The 14,903-nt window shown below is 45.0% G+C and overlaps 2 protein-coding genes across 3 annotated transcripts; both read left to right on the top strand.

The window, feature by feature from the left end:
* Positions 1–4,556: 4,556 nt before the first annotated feature.
* On the top strand, positions 4,557–12,232 carry LOC110071690 (actin-1). 2 transcript variants are annotated; one of them, XM_078379109.1, is made up of 2 exons: positions 4,557–11,227; positions 11,414–12,232. In XM_078379109.1, the coding sequence occupies exons 1-2, from the start codon at positions 10,608–10,610 to the stop codon at positions 11,739–11,741; spliced, it is 948 nt and encodes a 315-aa protein (XP_078235235.1). In that variant the 5' UTR covers positions 4,557–10,607; the 3' UTR covers positions 11,742–12,232. The 2 variants fall into 2 exon arrangements, with proteins under 2 accessions (XP_078235235.1, XP_078235234.1); XM_078379108.1 differs by having other exon boundaries at positions 4,557–12,232.
* A 171-nt stretch (positions 12,233–12,403) lies between these two features.
* Positions 12,404–14,887, top strand: LOC110086823 (actin-related protein T2). The gene has a single exon (XM_020808032.3). The coding sequence runs from the start codon at positions 13,732–13,734 to the stop codon at positions 14,848–14,850; it is 1,119 nt and encodes a 372-aa protein (XP_020663691.3). The 5' UTR covers positions 12,404–13,731; the 3' UTR covers positions 14,851–14,887.
* The last annotated feature ends 16 nt before the right edge of the window (positions 14,888–14,903 follow it).

Here is a 14,903-nt window from a genome sequence, read left to right on the forward strand (position 1 = left end):
GTAGCTGAAATAGTTTGTTGCAAAGAAACTCTAAATGACGTTTAAAGCACAAATATTGCCATCATTATGGTCATTACTGTTTCCTGTGGCTTTCAAAGCATCCCTTGGCACTTTAAATGATTTGAATCACAATCCCGGTGTAGCAGGGAGGGCTGGTGGTTTTTGCATGGCGGAAACAACATCAAAAGAACGGCTGGATGGGCAAAATTACACGCGCAACCAGCATGGCAGGGGAGGAGGAGGAACCTTTATGTTTCAAAAAAAGAGGAAATCTACATGTGATGGGGGCCAGAGGCCAGAGTGGCTTTTCATCTATGCAAAGTGTGGCCATCGTCGAGCGCCAGCCGCTCTCTGAGCGGCGTTTACCCAAACGAGCCTGCCAATCTAGCCATGTGGGGTTGCTTTGTGGAGGCCAGTTCTGCTCTCCTGCAGGCCACGCCTGGCATATATTTTGTGTTCTCCCAGGGCAAAGGGGGGGAGGGGCAAGGTTGCCAGCTTTAATGGCCACTCCATGGCTCTGTTGCGGTCAGGTGCCACCTCTTTGCTTTGTTGGTTTCACGCTCCTTTCCCCCCACCCTCCCGGCAGGTGTTTGACTCTGTACTCCAGAGTCAAGGTGACAGCTTTAATTCCTAACATTTTTCCACCTGCTATTCCACCTCAAGTTGGCTTCGGCAGCAGCGGGCAGCCCAGCAACCGAGAGAAGGTTGAGCGGCTCATCCTACCAGGGGGTTTACTGTTGTCCAAGGAGCCATTGGGGGGGAGGCCTTGACCCATTCTTCCATTCAAAATGTTCTGCCCAAGAAAGACCCATTGCTTGGCATAGGTATCCGGCTGAGGTTTCAGCTTTGCGAAATCAGAACTGGTGTTGAAGATCTGCATTGTGGTTCCGTTAACAAGGGGGCCATCAGTAAGGCTTTTATCCCATGATTTGATTCAGGTTGGAGACCAGCTGGTTTGCTCCTTTTTCCCAGCGACCACATGACGTTCTGCACCATTGCAAAACAGCCGTGTCTGATCAATGCTTAAAGGTAAAGTTTCCCCTTGACCATTTTTGTCCAGTCGTGTTCGACTCTAGGGGGCGGTGCTCATCCCCGTTTCCAAGCCATAGAGCCAGCGTTTGTCCGAAGACAATCTCCCGTGGTCACATGGCCAGTGGGACTTAGACACGGAACGCTGTCACCTTCCCACTGAGGTGGTCCCTATTTATCTACTCGCATTTGCATGCTTTCGAACCGCTAGGTTAGCGGGAGCTGGGACAAGCGACAGGCGCTCACTCTGACACGTGGATTCGATCTTACGACTGCTTGGTCTTCTGGCCCTACAGCACAGCCTTCTGCGGTTTAGCCCGCAGCGCCACCCACCCAAGTGGGTGCTAGATCGATGCTTACTCAACACCTTTTGGGGTCCCTGTCCGGGGGACCAGTTACATCCAGGAAGGCTCTTCCATCTTGAAAAGTTCTGTGTCCTCATCTTGTTTAACACCCCTGTCTTCACGTCTCTGCACGGTTAGAATGGTCTCTAGCATCCTCCTGTTCCTGTTTATATAAAAGAGCCTTGCCTCGTGATGTTCTAGATGACTGAAGCAAAATCCGATGGAGGACAAACCTGGACGGTTTCTTCTTTCAGTTGGCCAACGGGTTGAACGGCAAAAGTAAACACCTTTTAAAGACTCCACTCATCCATTTCGGGTTCCTGAGGTTCAAAACAGTCGATATTTGCTTATTTAGGCAACCCAACGCAAAAGCGAAAGCAGATATTCCTTCTGAGGCCATTGGGGGGGGAAGCCGCAAAAGTTCCATCCTTGTAGTTCTGCTTCTGTGTTCCTGTGTGTGTGTGTGTGTGTGTGTGTGTGTTTGTGTGTGTCATCAATTCCTCCTTAATAGTTGGATTTCCTAGTTGAGTTTCCCAATGTGTCTCTGTGTTTTTCTTTTTGTCGGTAAACTTTTCTTAACCTCCTGGGCTGTTAATGAAGTGCTTTGTAAAAATAAACCAAAGGTGCCAACTTGGCAGGCTCTGCCCGGCCATGTTTGCTTAGAAAGACTGAAAGGATAGTTAGAAGCACCAAAAAGCGTTGCCTAGGGCGGGGTTTTGACCTAGTCACCGGCTAAGATCCAGGAACTTGGTGTTAGTCATCCGCGGAAGGAGCTCAGATTAGTCATAAGGATGGCAGGCACACTGCAGCACGCTTGAACCACGTGAAACTTCATTTAGAGGGGAAAAATTGGGACCTGGGGGATTTCGAGGGAATCCAGAGGCAGACAACTTCTGTGAGTGTAGAGGTTAATTTTCCTGGCCCTAGAAGATTATCCACATTCTTGTATTTCCAATCGCCATGTATGGGTGTGAAAGCTGGACAGGGAAACTATGGTTGGCTTGCAATGTGGTGCTGGAGGAGAGCTTTGAAGAGACTCCAGACCGCCAAAATGACAAACAAGTGGGTGCTAGATCAAATTGAGCCTGACCGCACACATTAAGTCCCAAGGGCGAAAACAAGAGCTCAACAATGGGCAAGATAATGGAGCACAACAAGGGTGCGTCTGGCCGTGTCTAAGTGGCGTGCCCTGAAGACATGACAGTGAACCCCGACATCTAGGGTTGCAAAGTTGGTATGGTCCCATTCATTGGGTTGCAAAGTTGCCATTGCATGCATACATCAAAGGTTTTCTACGTTGTCTACCTACCACTTACTAACACACACACAGAGAGACATGCACCCACTATAGTTACTCAATGATCTACACCTTGTGACATCACCAAAATCTATCCACAGGTCACAGCCTTTGGACCTGAACTCAGCAAATGAGATCTTGCTGACCTCAAAACCCTGCTATATAGTCGCTTCCTGAGAGATATAACCCCAAACTATTTTTCCCGAAGTAGGAAATAACGCATGCAGCTGCAAGTGCCTCTTTTCAGATGGCTTGGAATTACATCAGAGCCCGTTTGGTGATCAGTACCTTCCCGGTTGTTCAACATTTCCGATCACGCTATTAAAGCCGGCTTCTCTCCAGAGATGGCGGAGAGATGTATTGAGTTTAAAGAGTAGACGGCACGTGTTGTGACATTCCAGAGGGATCTCCAAGTGACCAAATCTGTAATTTAAGTTTCCCTTAAAAGGACAATGCAATCTGCTTTTCTCCTGTCCCTACTCTCCTCTCCCTCATCGTTTTGTCTGTTCTGTTTATAATTAGTTTTCTATTCTCTTTTCCTTTCTGCCTTGTACCTTTTGGGGAGCAAGCTCTACAATGGCCCTCTGCCCCCATTTAGAAGACACGGAGTTTTACTCCCTCTTTGCAGAGTAGACGTTTTCATCCCATCCTGTTTCATAATCAGTTCCTCTTTCTTTCTTTCTTTCTTTCTTTCTTTCTTTCTTTCTTTCTTTCTTTCTTTCTGTCCGTCCGTCCGTCCGTCCGTCCGTCCGTCCGTCCGTCCGTCCGTCCGTCCTTCCTTCCTTCCTTCCTTCCTTCCTTCCTTCCTTCCTTCCTTCCTTCCTTCCTTCCTTCCTTCCTTCCTTCCTTCCTTCCTTCCTTCCTTCCTTCCTTCCTTCCTTCCTTCCTTCCTTCCCATCATCATTGTTGACATAGGAGGCTCTTTCCCCATTGTGGCCAGCCAGTGCCTCACCTAACCCTGCCCCAAACCCTCGATGCTTGAGCAGCAAGCCTCAGAAAGCACCAGACACTAGAAAGCCACTTGTAGATGCTGTCATCCTGGAGAGAATTCCCACCAAAACCCACCAGGGTGACCACATGTGATCAAATTAATCTGCTACCAAGGTTAAAACACATCCAACAGTCACTGGAAGATTTCTCCTCATCTCTTAAATCTGATTTTCTCTGCAGGGCTCTGCAGGGTCCTCCTGAATTTTATGATGGGTATTTTTTTTTAAGCCTGCATGAAAATGTGGACATTTTAGCTTATATTTCTCATAGCAGAAACACCCTTGTCTTTCTCATCTAATGAGTGCTAAGAATATTTTCATTAATGCATACATTTATGTGCTCCTATCAGAAAAACAGCACATCAGCTTGTTATCTTCCTCACCGCTACACAATCTCTGTGTCTCTCAAATCCTATTTGATATTTTAAACACATCTATCTCTATTTCGAAATGTGTATCTTTTATGTGCTGGCTTAAATCCTGCAGTAACACACAACTAGAGTAGCCCCATTCAATCATTGCAGAGTTGGTAAGTCAACATCTATGTAAGTTCCGTTGATTCAGGAGACCTGTTTTAGTTGCTCCTTACTGCTGGATTTCAGCCATTGTGTTTATATCTCAAACATGTATGTATATTATATTATATTATATTATATTATATTATATTATATTATATTATATTATATTATATTATATTATATTATATTATATTATACACACTCAATATATATGACGATTAATATATATATTTAACTGGAATCTCTTGTGATTTCTCTTGATTACATCTTATTCTGGATGCAAAGTAAATCAACTGGACTTTCAACAAGAATTCTTTGGAGTAATAAATCTTGTTTTTCTTCCAAAAAAAGAGTAGGACCCCCCCCCCCCAGTGCCAATGGAGCTTCCATTAGTGCTGTTTAACTGGTCCCAGTCCCTTAGTCTACTAAGCGAAAACCAAACTCGAGCGAAAACCAAAACGTTCAGTCTGTTCTAAACATAGGCTCACCTTGTTGAGTCTATCTGGAGAAATCTTGATTTGGTTGATTCCCCCAGTGCAGCTTTTTTTTTATAATGGGTCTGTTTTCATTTTAAAAAACGAGCTAAGGATCCTGAAATGTGTCTTATACAAAGCCGCTATGAATGAAGGAGAACGTGTTCATTTTTATTTTGTTTTTTAAGAGAGAGGTTGGTCAATAAAAGCATAAAGCAATGTACAGTTCTTGAAGTGGAAACTGTGTGCTCAACCATTTTCAAATAAAGCAGGCAAAGAATGCCCTATAAATAGCTTATTAAACTATTTATGGCTTGTGCCTTCTCATGGGGAGGGGAGCAGCATCTGTGGGAAGCTATTCACAGGTGTTTGGGTCAGAATTCTAGTAAACGGCCCTTATTAAATAAAAAAATAAAAACAAAAATCACAGCCTTTCGTGGGTTTTAAGAATTCGAATTCTCGAGCCAAAGCCTTTATGACCATCTGTCCTGGAAGGTTCAAAGTCGTCATTGTGCATTGTGTGGAAAAAGAACAGGAAAATATCACGTGCAGACCAGTGAGTTGGGTTCCTCACTCATATATACTTGACTATGCCCTTATACCAGTGTCTGGGACCAAGCTCGTTCATCATTGTGTCTTTGAGCAGGATGACATAGCCAATGCTTCAGATACGTTGTCTAGAATTCCCGGCTCTAGCCGGCATGGCCAAGCTTTGGAGACTGCAAGAGCGGCAGTCCAAAACCTATGGAGAGCATTCCGTTATTTATCCTTCATCTATAACAGTGGTTCCCATCCTTGGGTCCCTGTATATTCTTGCACTACAACTTCCAGAAATCCTGGCCAGCACATTTAGTGAAGGTTTCTGCGCGTTGTAGCCCAAGAATACCTGGGGACCCAAGGTTGGGGGAACCCTTGGTCTATAATAGATGAAGGTATTGCTAAACGTTGAGTGTGACGTGAATTCAGAAATTGAGTTCATAAATGGATTGAGACCCACCACAGGTTTTGGTAGAGCTTACGTCTGTTCCACCATGTGTTGTGGTTCAAGTGCTCAACTAAGAGCCGAAAATCCAGGGTTCAAATTGCCACTCATCCATGATATCTGAGAGAAAGCAGCAGCCTTAGAAAAATTATTGTCAACCTTAAACTGGCTCATACAGTTGTTGTGAGGATAAAAGCAAAAGACGCACACTGAGTTTGGCCATTCCCCCCCCCCCCAAGTATCTTAAACTACATTGAGAATCATTCATTATGTGCCAAAGGAATGTTATGATACCCTGGCTGTGCTCCAAAAGAATATACAGGCAATGTTGCCATTTGTGGTATATTGGCCCAAATCCTGTTAATTAGCATAGTAAATCACACTAGGATAGGCCAGTTGAATCAATGGGGATTTGGTGAGTCAAGTCTTCCATAAGTCCCATTGACTCAAATGAGTCTACTCTAACTGCATACTAAATCACAGCTACAGAAGGCTCATTCGAATCCATGGAACTTATGGAGGTGTTGACTCATTAAACTGATTCAATAGGCCTACTCTAGTGTGATTTGCTCCTCTAAGCAACAGGATTTGGGCCCTGATTTTCAAGCCGTATTAAAATCCAAAGAAAGCAAGTTAATTCTTTGACAAATGAAATTCCTGTTGCTTTTTCACCTTCTTCTTCTTCCTCCTCCTCCTCTTCCGGTCCTCCTTCAATACCTAGTATTTCTCATACCGAAACACATCATCATTAATTTTTCTTACATTTTCTCTTGCATTTCAATAATAAGATGGCATTCCAAAATACTGCATCTCGCGTCTTCTGATGCTTGCAGAGTTGTCCTTTCTGGTGCAAGGTTTCCTTCCTTTCTGTCCCATCGGTCTGAGCGAGCAAAGAACTGGGAGAAGATCTTGGCAAATACATGTCAGATGGACCAGAAAGGATTAGCCATCTGATGCTCCACCACCCTCCACCCAATCCAACTAGACAACACACACCAAGGCACCATCAGGATCTGCTCTGGTTAGGCCAGCCACCCAGAAGACTTCCCAGAGCAGAAGAGCGAGCTGCAAGCCATCCCCTTGTTCTTCTGTCATTCTGTTTCTGAGAGACCATTTCTCGGACAACATTTCTGAGATTATTCCTTCGCTCGGCCCACCCACTCAAAAAAGCCATGGCAAGGCTGTGCAGCTCTTCACCACGAGAGCCTAGATTAAATGCAGCATTTCTCATTACTCTTCTCTCATGGGAAAACCTTGTAAAGGGTTGCCATAAGTCAGAAATGACCTGATGATGATGATTAATCCTGTTACTGTTTAAATATATGGTCAGCTGTCTTAAGTTCTCGGAATGGAGAATGGCGGCATATTAAAGAACTAAATAAAGGTGGCATTGTAAATAAACGAACAAAGAGAAGTTATCTTGAAGGTGTTTTGCTGAATATTTCCCTTCACGTTGTGTTTGTGAGCGCAACGTGATTCAACCACACACACACACACACTCCACAGATAAGGCTCTGGGATCGTGTTAGCGTTGAGGCTTTCAACATTGAGAATGTGGAGTTGGGAATTCAAAATGGCGGCCAGGCTGCTATAAGTGGTGGCAACCTGAGGTGGGCGGGAAGAAGGGAGGAAAAAGACTAGGATGCTGCGACTTCTAATGGTGACCTTCACTGAGGCAAATTTGGTAAATGTCCCTTTCCACCCCTCACTCCTCACAAATAAGGCTGAGGACTTCGAGATGACCTTTGCTCACAGTCCCATTTCAGGAAATGGCTCCCAACCTTGGGTAACCCAGGTGTTCTTGGACTGCAACTCCCAGAAGCCTTCCCCATTAGCTGTGTTGGCCGGGAATTCTGGGAGTTTTAGTCCGAGAATACCCGAGGACCCAAGGTTGGGAACCACTGTTCTAAGTCACCCAATTCCCAGCAGTCCCAGCATTGGGGTGTGTGTGTGCAGAACCTCTCAACCCACAAAGAAAATGAGAGACAACCCGAAAACTAGAGCTTATCACTGAATTATCTCCAAAACAAAACATAAGATACAAACGAAGGAGGGTTTTCTGAGGAAGAAGCATTGGCGATTCTTTGAAAGAAACCGAGTCGATTGATTTTATTCTTTTGTAAGACCAGGGATACATTTTGTGAGATGTGGGCATCTAACATTCCAGGAGGCAATGAGAGCTTCTGTATGTCTCTTTGCCCTATCGGCATGCTTTTTTGGGGGGTGGGGGGACCCAAACCCCTTTGCTCATATGAATCATCCACTCATGTTTCAAAGTCCCTTCTTATCTTGCATCTCTCAGCCAGGATCTGCTTCTGTTTCATAATCACCTTTAATGGGGCAGTGGCACCTTTGCCACGCTGGCTACAAGACAGAGTAATTAAATTTAATGGAAGCCACCCTCGCTTTGAAGCTGCCCATAACTTAAGGCCATCGAGAAGAGCAATTAAAATGCAACTGCTACAGGTCTTTGCTATTAACTACTGGCTCACAGGTGATTTTAAAGAATCTAAGTTCTCTCTCTCTCTCTTTTTCTTTTCTTACTCTAGCTTATATTTCACAGCCAAACTTGATAGCTTTCCAAAGTTAACTCTGATGCTCAGTTACGTCTGTGCAGGTCCTAATAACAATAGTAAAGCTTTTGAACCACTATTTTTCAAAACATGCAACTGGGCATAAAATATAATATGGCCAAAAATAACAACAAAGGGTTGCACCCAGCTGTAGTCGTGCTTAGAGTAGACCCACTAAAACCAACTGGATTTATGTTAAACACCGCAAACTGGTGCCACAATGTGCCTGGAGTATATCATTTACCGGAAGAGTAGAAGTTACCTTTGTTATGAAAGCCACCTTATCGTTTTGGAATAGATTTCATTCCCCCAAGGAGCTGTAAATCATTGTGAGCGCCGGTTGCACCTATGCCCACACATGAAATGTAGATAAACCACGGATTTCAAATGTTGCGTTACTAAGCTCACAGAACTGTTGAGTTCAGAATGACTCTGATGGTCACTGAACACAACCTCCTGCTAGAGCAGAAAATCCATAATTGACATATGTAACAACAACAACAACTTGCTATCAAATCGTTTCTGAATTTTACTAGGATTTTCATGGTATACGTAAGTGGTTTGCTCTCCCCTTGTTCTGGGATTGTGCAGCTTGCCCAAGGCTACACAGGATGGCTTTTCTCACAGGCTCAGTGTGGGGAATCGAACTCCCAACCTCCGGCTCTGCGGTCGGAGACCTAATTCCCTGAGCTATCCAGCCAGACTTGCCTAGATAACCTCTGCCTATAAACTTCCAAGGAAAAAGAGTGCACCACCTCTGATTTGCTCTGTTCCATTGCTGAAGTACTCTTACCATCATGAGATTTTTCTCAATGATGCAAAGAATAGTTTGTTCCATCTTCCACGTGACAGCTCTTCAAATATTGGGAAAGAGTTATCACGTTGCCTCTCCAATTCTCATCTCCCTCAACTCATAAGGCTTGGTTTCCAACTTGGTTGCCCTCCCAGGGACACCTTCCTAGGCTGTTAATTTCCTTTTGAACTCTGGTGTGCAGAGCTGAATGTCAAAAGAAGGTCTGTCTGTATTTAAAATATTTTACCCCACTTTTCTTCTTTGAAAGGACCCAAGGAAGCTTACGTCATTCAAAGACGACATTTCAAGCTAAAAACAGAAAGCCAGCAAATACGGAAAAAAAGGATCAAACAGATGTTACACTAAAAACAAAAGCAGCACCAAAATTTTATTCAAAAGCAACAAGGCCCAACAACCCTTTTCAAAAAAATGAAAAATCCACTCAGGCAGTCAGTGAGGGAAAGCTTGCCTGAAAGAAAGATCTTTGCCTCTTTGTGGAGGGACTGCAAAGACAAGCAAAACAGTTTCTGTAAGAAGTGAAGACTGAGTGCATGCTTCATATTTTGAGTAGGAAATGTCAAAATTGTTCATACGCTTTAGAAAGAGAAGGTCATAAAGTTTTTGAATGCTTACTTGCATAGCTCTTCTCTCCATTGCTGGTTCTTCTGGACACATCTCCACTAATCTGTTTACCTTGTTTCATAGTCTGAAAGGGTATTGTTTCTGTTGAGCTGTCATTCTGCATTCTACTAATTCATTGAGAAAAGAAAACGGAGGGGAGCTAGGAAAGCACTCTTTTTTTAGGAAGTGCTTAAAAGACAGTCATGAAGAATCAGGTCAGGATCTGTTCTCAGTACAGGACATGTAATGATCGGTCCAACCTACAGAAAGCCAGATTTAGGCTGAATATCAAGAAAAATGTCCTAACAAAGCAAGTATGACAATGGAACTGATGGCCTTGGGAAGCGGTGAGCACTCCAATGCTGGAGCTTTTAAGAGAACATTAGACTATCATCTGTCAGGTCTGTTTTGCTTTGGATCCCTGTTGTGAGCAGAGGGCTGGCCTTGATGGCTTCAGAGGCCCCCTCCCGACACCATTATTGTATGATAGATCCAGCATCTTGGAAACCAGAAAAAGGAAGACTGAATTTGCAACCTGGAAGCATCCTTCAGAATGGCTGACAAAGCACGGGGATCCGAACCCATGGAAAAGGAGCAATTTCCCTCAAGGCAAACCTTCAATTTGAATTGTTCCAGTCCAACCTTCCAAAATAGTAGCTCTACAGTTGGACTCTAAAGCCCCAGCTTTTCCTTTGATCGGTTTTGGGCTGGAGCGAAATTCCCCATAGGTTGTGTGATCAGTAAGAAATATATTGCACTGGATTGCTCCTCAAGTCATCCAAAATATGATCTATTTCCCTGTGTGATCACATCCTAAGCTTCTTCTTATAGAAGCCTGGGCAGAATGACTCCCTTCTGTTTACAAGGCCTGGTGTTGTATATGACATAAGCGTTCTAGAACCTTCCATTCTCAAGCCATCTGTTTGGTCTCTGGTTCCACCACCTTCTCAATCAGCTTCTCCAAGGCAAACAGAAACCATCCTCAAGAATGTCAGAGGCCAAACATTTAGATATCCCAGCTGTGATCGTTGACAATGGCTCCGGCCTTTGCAAAGCCGGTATCGCTGGGGAAAGCGCCCCGAGGTCTGTGATCACAGCTATTGTGGGCCGCTCAAAAGCCAAAGCTTCCATGCTTGGGGCCGGCCAGAAGGAATATTACATCGGCGAAGAAGCCCAGTCCAAAAGGGGAGTTTTGTCGTTGAATTATCCCATTGACCATGGCATTGTGACGTGTTGGGATGACATGGAGAGGATATGGCGGCATATATATAAGTGCGAATTGAGGATCAAAGCCAGCGACAGGCCCGTCTTGCTCACCGAAGCCCCACTGAATCCCTTACAGAATCGGGAAAGGATGACGGAGATCATGTTTGAGAACTTCAAGGTGCCGGCCATGTATGTTGCGGTCCAGGCGACGCTGGCTCTCTACGCCTCAGCACGAACCACAGGGATTGTCATGGACAGTGGAGACGGCGTGACCCACACTGTCCCTATCTATGAAGGCTACTGCCTGCCGCATGCGGTATCCAGGTTAGATGTTGCTGGAAGGGATATTACCGAATACTTCATGCGGCTGCTCCTGGAGAGTGGGCATTCCTTCGTCAGCACAGCTGAAAGAGAAATCGTGAAGGACATCAAGGAGAAGCTATGTTATGTGGCTCTAGATCCCATCCTGGAAATACAAGCGAAGCCAGAATACCTGTTGAGAGAGTTCAAACTGCCAGATGGCAACGTGATCAAGATCGGGAGCCAGCTTTTCCGAGCCCCCGAGGCCCTTTTCACTCCGGCCAGCTTGGGCGTCGATGCTCCCGGGGTCCACCAGATGATCTTCAACAGCATCATGAAATGTGACATCGATCTCCGCCGAGATCTTTACGGGAACATTCTCCTCGCGGGCGGGTCCACCTTGTTTTGTGGCTTGGACGAGCGTGTCTTGAAAGAGATGCAGCTCCAGGTGCCGATCGGGATATCGGTCCGGATCATCGCACCCCCAGAGAGGAAGTACTGCGTGTGGATCGGGGCCTCGATCCTGGCCTGCTTGACCTCTTTTAGGCAAATGTGGGTCACCTTCCAAGATTACGAAGAGTTTGGCCCGGGTGTGATTCATCGGAAATGTATTTAAATAAAAACCACCCATGAATTTGACAAAACAGAAGGTGTGGCCAATACATGACCCTCCATATATATCTATATAGAGACATATATAGAGATATTTGAAAGCGGTCCTCCATATATATATATATGAGATAAATCAGCTTCTTTTTCTCTCTCTCTCTTTTTTCTTTTTGCATTTTTGCCTGGGCAGTATTTATAAGAAAATAAAATAAATGCTTATGGAAACACCCTGTGAATTTGGATTGTGGTGGTTTTTCTCTTGGGTCTTCCCATGCCATTCTACAAGGGATAAATGGTACCATCTGTCTGCTGAATTGTGTTGCATGGTGATTGAAATTTGAATTTTAAGCACTATAAAAGCTCAGGTCCAGAAACGGATGAGTCTTTTGATTTTGCCTTTTCTCGGGTTTTTAAATCCCAAATTCTTCCTGTTTATCCAGAAATTGGCAGATTTTGCTAAATTCTTATTATTAATAAGAACGCAACTGTCACCCATGTCTACTGGCCGGATTCAGTAGGTGTGCCCTAACCCTCTCAGTGTTCGAATAAAAACTGATGGATTGGTGCTTGATTTGCTGTATGCTCTTTTAGGACCCTCAAGCCCAAATCTTGTCTGCATCTGTAGCACTAGGAGCTCTGTTTTCTTTTTTAATCCACACAACAATTTTTCCAGCTAGTAGAAGAAAGCCCCACTGACTTTCTAAGGCAGTCACAGAGAAGGGAGGAAGGGACGGACTTAAAAAGGCAATGGCCATACTCCCCTTGTGGAGTCATTCTTAAAAGGATCGTGCTTGTGATTTCCCTATGCTGACTATCTTTTCTCTCTTCCCCCTTTCTCTTTCTTGGATCTGAAGTTGGGGCACCAGTTTTTCCAGCTAGTAGGAGAAAGCCCCACTGACTTTCTAAGGCAGTCACAGAGAAGGGAGGGAGGGACTTAAAAGGGCAATGGCCATACTCCCCTTGTGGAGTCATTCTTAAAAGGGTTGTGCTTGCGATTTCCCCATGCTGACCATCTTTTCTCTCTTTCCCCCTTTCTCTTTCTTGGACCTGAAGTTGGGTGAACCTGAACTCCTTCAAGTTCATGAAGAAAGTAATTTATCATCAAATAAATGCAAGCTAAGGAGTTATTTTGGAAAAATAATTTCTACAGTTTTCAAAACAAATGATGCTGAATGAAAAAGTGGTCCTAACTCAGGGAGAAGGAGGACTGGTGGGTTTGAGCCCAGACAACATCCATTTTTGTCTCAATAAAGGACGTTTCATGAATCTTGGACACAGAAGGAGAAAGTAACTTTTTATTTAACTACATCTTGCAGAATCTCCCAGCCAACCTTGGCTGTTTTTTTTTTTTTCCATCTTTGCACAAGCAGGTATTGAAAAAGGAGAATACTCAATGAAAACGTATAAGGTACAGAAGGGTGATGGTCACCTCCATTAACTCTGCCTAATTTTGACCCTCACCCAACAATGAAGGCTGTCATATGTTCTGACTGAGGAAGTCCAAGACCGAGGAATGTCCCAGAAGTACATTAATCCCAACCAACACTGAGATTAGAAGAAGCAAATGAGTTTACATCTCGATACTTTATTAGTCTCCTGGTTACAGGCTACTTCTGGTTTCCTGGAGACCACCAAACAGTTGCTAGGAACTACCTCATCCATTGTTAAGTAAGAGCTATAGCCAGCAAGTTTGGGGCTATCTTAGACCAGAGGCTGCCATCATTCATGCAGATGTACTGCTTAGAGCACGAAAACTCTGCCTCTCCATTCTTGATGCTTTTCATCCTCGAAAATCCACTCACGGCTTCTTGGAGAAGACTCAGTTTCTTAAAGCATTTGCAATATGCTCGTGCATCACTAGGAAAAAGGGAGACGTCCCTTTTTGCGACTCATGGGGTTCTAGAATTTTGATAGCGAAGGATTCTTTTCTACAAGACCGAAAAGAAAGGCGAGAAGCGGTGGGAAACCTTCATTTCCCTGATCTTTGGATTGTGAGAATGCATTGCGCCGGCACACCAGAACTTCCTGCTGTCATCATCGACAATGGGTCTGGGCTGTGCAAGGCTGGGATCTCAGGAGAGGTCGGCCCACGGCACGTCATGACACCCATCCTGGGCTACCCGAGAAGCAAAGTATCAAAAAGCAGGCAGGCACAATATTATATCGGCAACGAAGCCCAGGAGAAGCAAGAATGGTTGTCCTTGAGACAGCCCATCGAGGGCGGCCTGATTACCTCATGGGATGAGATGGAGAAGATCTGGAAGCACATTTATGACAAAGGCTTGGGAGTCAAAGCCTTTGAAAGGCCCGTGTTGATGACGGAGTGCCCTTTGAACCCCAAAGAGGACCGAGCCAAGATCACTCAGCTGATGTTTGAGCACTTCAAGGTGCCCGCTTTTTATCTCTCCATCCAGGCCATATTATCTCTCTACGCCTCGGCACATTACAACGGCATAGTAATGGACTGCGGTTATGGAGCGAGCCACGCGGTGCCCGTATACCAGGGATACTGTTTGCCCCATGCTGTGGGCAAGTTGGAGGTTGGTGGCAGAGATATCACCGAATACCTCAGAGAGCTCCTTGCGGAGAGACGGCAACACCTCCGGAACATTCCGGAATGGAACAGCGTGGTGGAAGACATCAAGGTCAAGTTGTGCTATGTCAGTTTAGACCCCCGCCAGGGGTCGGAGGGACTGACCAAAGAGTACAAGCTCCCTGATGGGTGTCAGATCACAATTGGAGATTCACTTTTCCTCGCCCCAGAGATTCTTTTTACGCCAAGCATCGTCGGCCGGAATGGCTACGGACTTCACAAAATGATTACCAGGAGCATTAAAAAATGTGACCCAAGCATCCACAATGTCCTTTATGGGACTGTGTTGCTTTCGGGTGGCTCCTCGCTCTTTCCGGGATTAGATGAGAGAATCTTTAAATTGATGGAAATACAGGTCCCCCAAGGGGTCCCCATCAAGGTCATTTCGCCCCCAGACCGGTGGTTCTCAGCATGGATCGGCGGCTCCATCATAACATCCCTGAGCACTTTCAAGCCAATGTGGGTCACCGCCTCCGACTACCAAGAATTTGGACCGAACATTGTGCAACGGCGATGCTTTTAAAGAGGGCTTAGGGACTTATTAATACGATGAACAAGCAGCCACAGCTATGGGTC

The sequence above is a fragment of the Pogona vitticeps genome, chromosome 7 (assembly GCF_051106095.1).
Source record: "Pogona vitticeps strain Pit_001003342236 chromosome 7, PviZW2.1, whole genome shotgun sequence".
Classification (NCBI taxonomy): domain Eukaryota; kingdom Metazoa; phylum Chordata; class Lepidosauria; order Squamata; family Agamidae; genus Pogona; species Pogona vitticeps.

Bases quoted from the DNA above. Each gene is read 5' to 3' on its own strand.
- LOC110071690 (XM_078379108.1), top strand. From the start codon at position 10,608: ATGTCAGAGGCCAAACATTTAGATATCCCAGCTGTGATCGTTGACAAT.
- LOC110086823 (XM_020808032.3), top strand. From the start codon at position 13,732: ATGCATTGCGCCGGCACACCAGAACTTCCTGCTGTCATCATCGACAAT.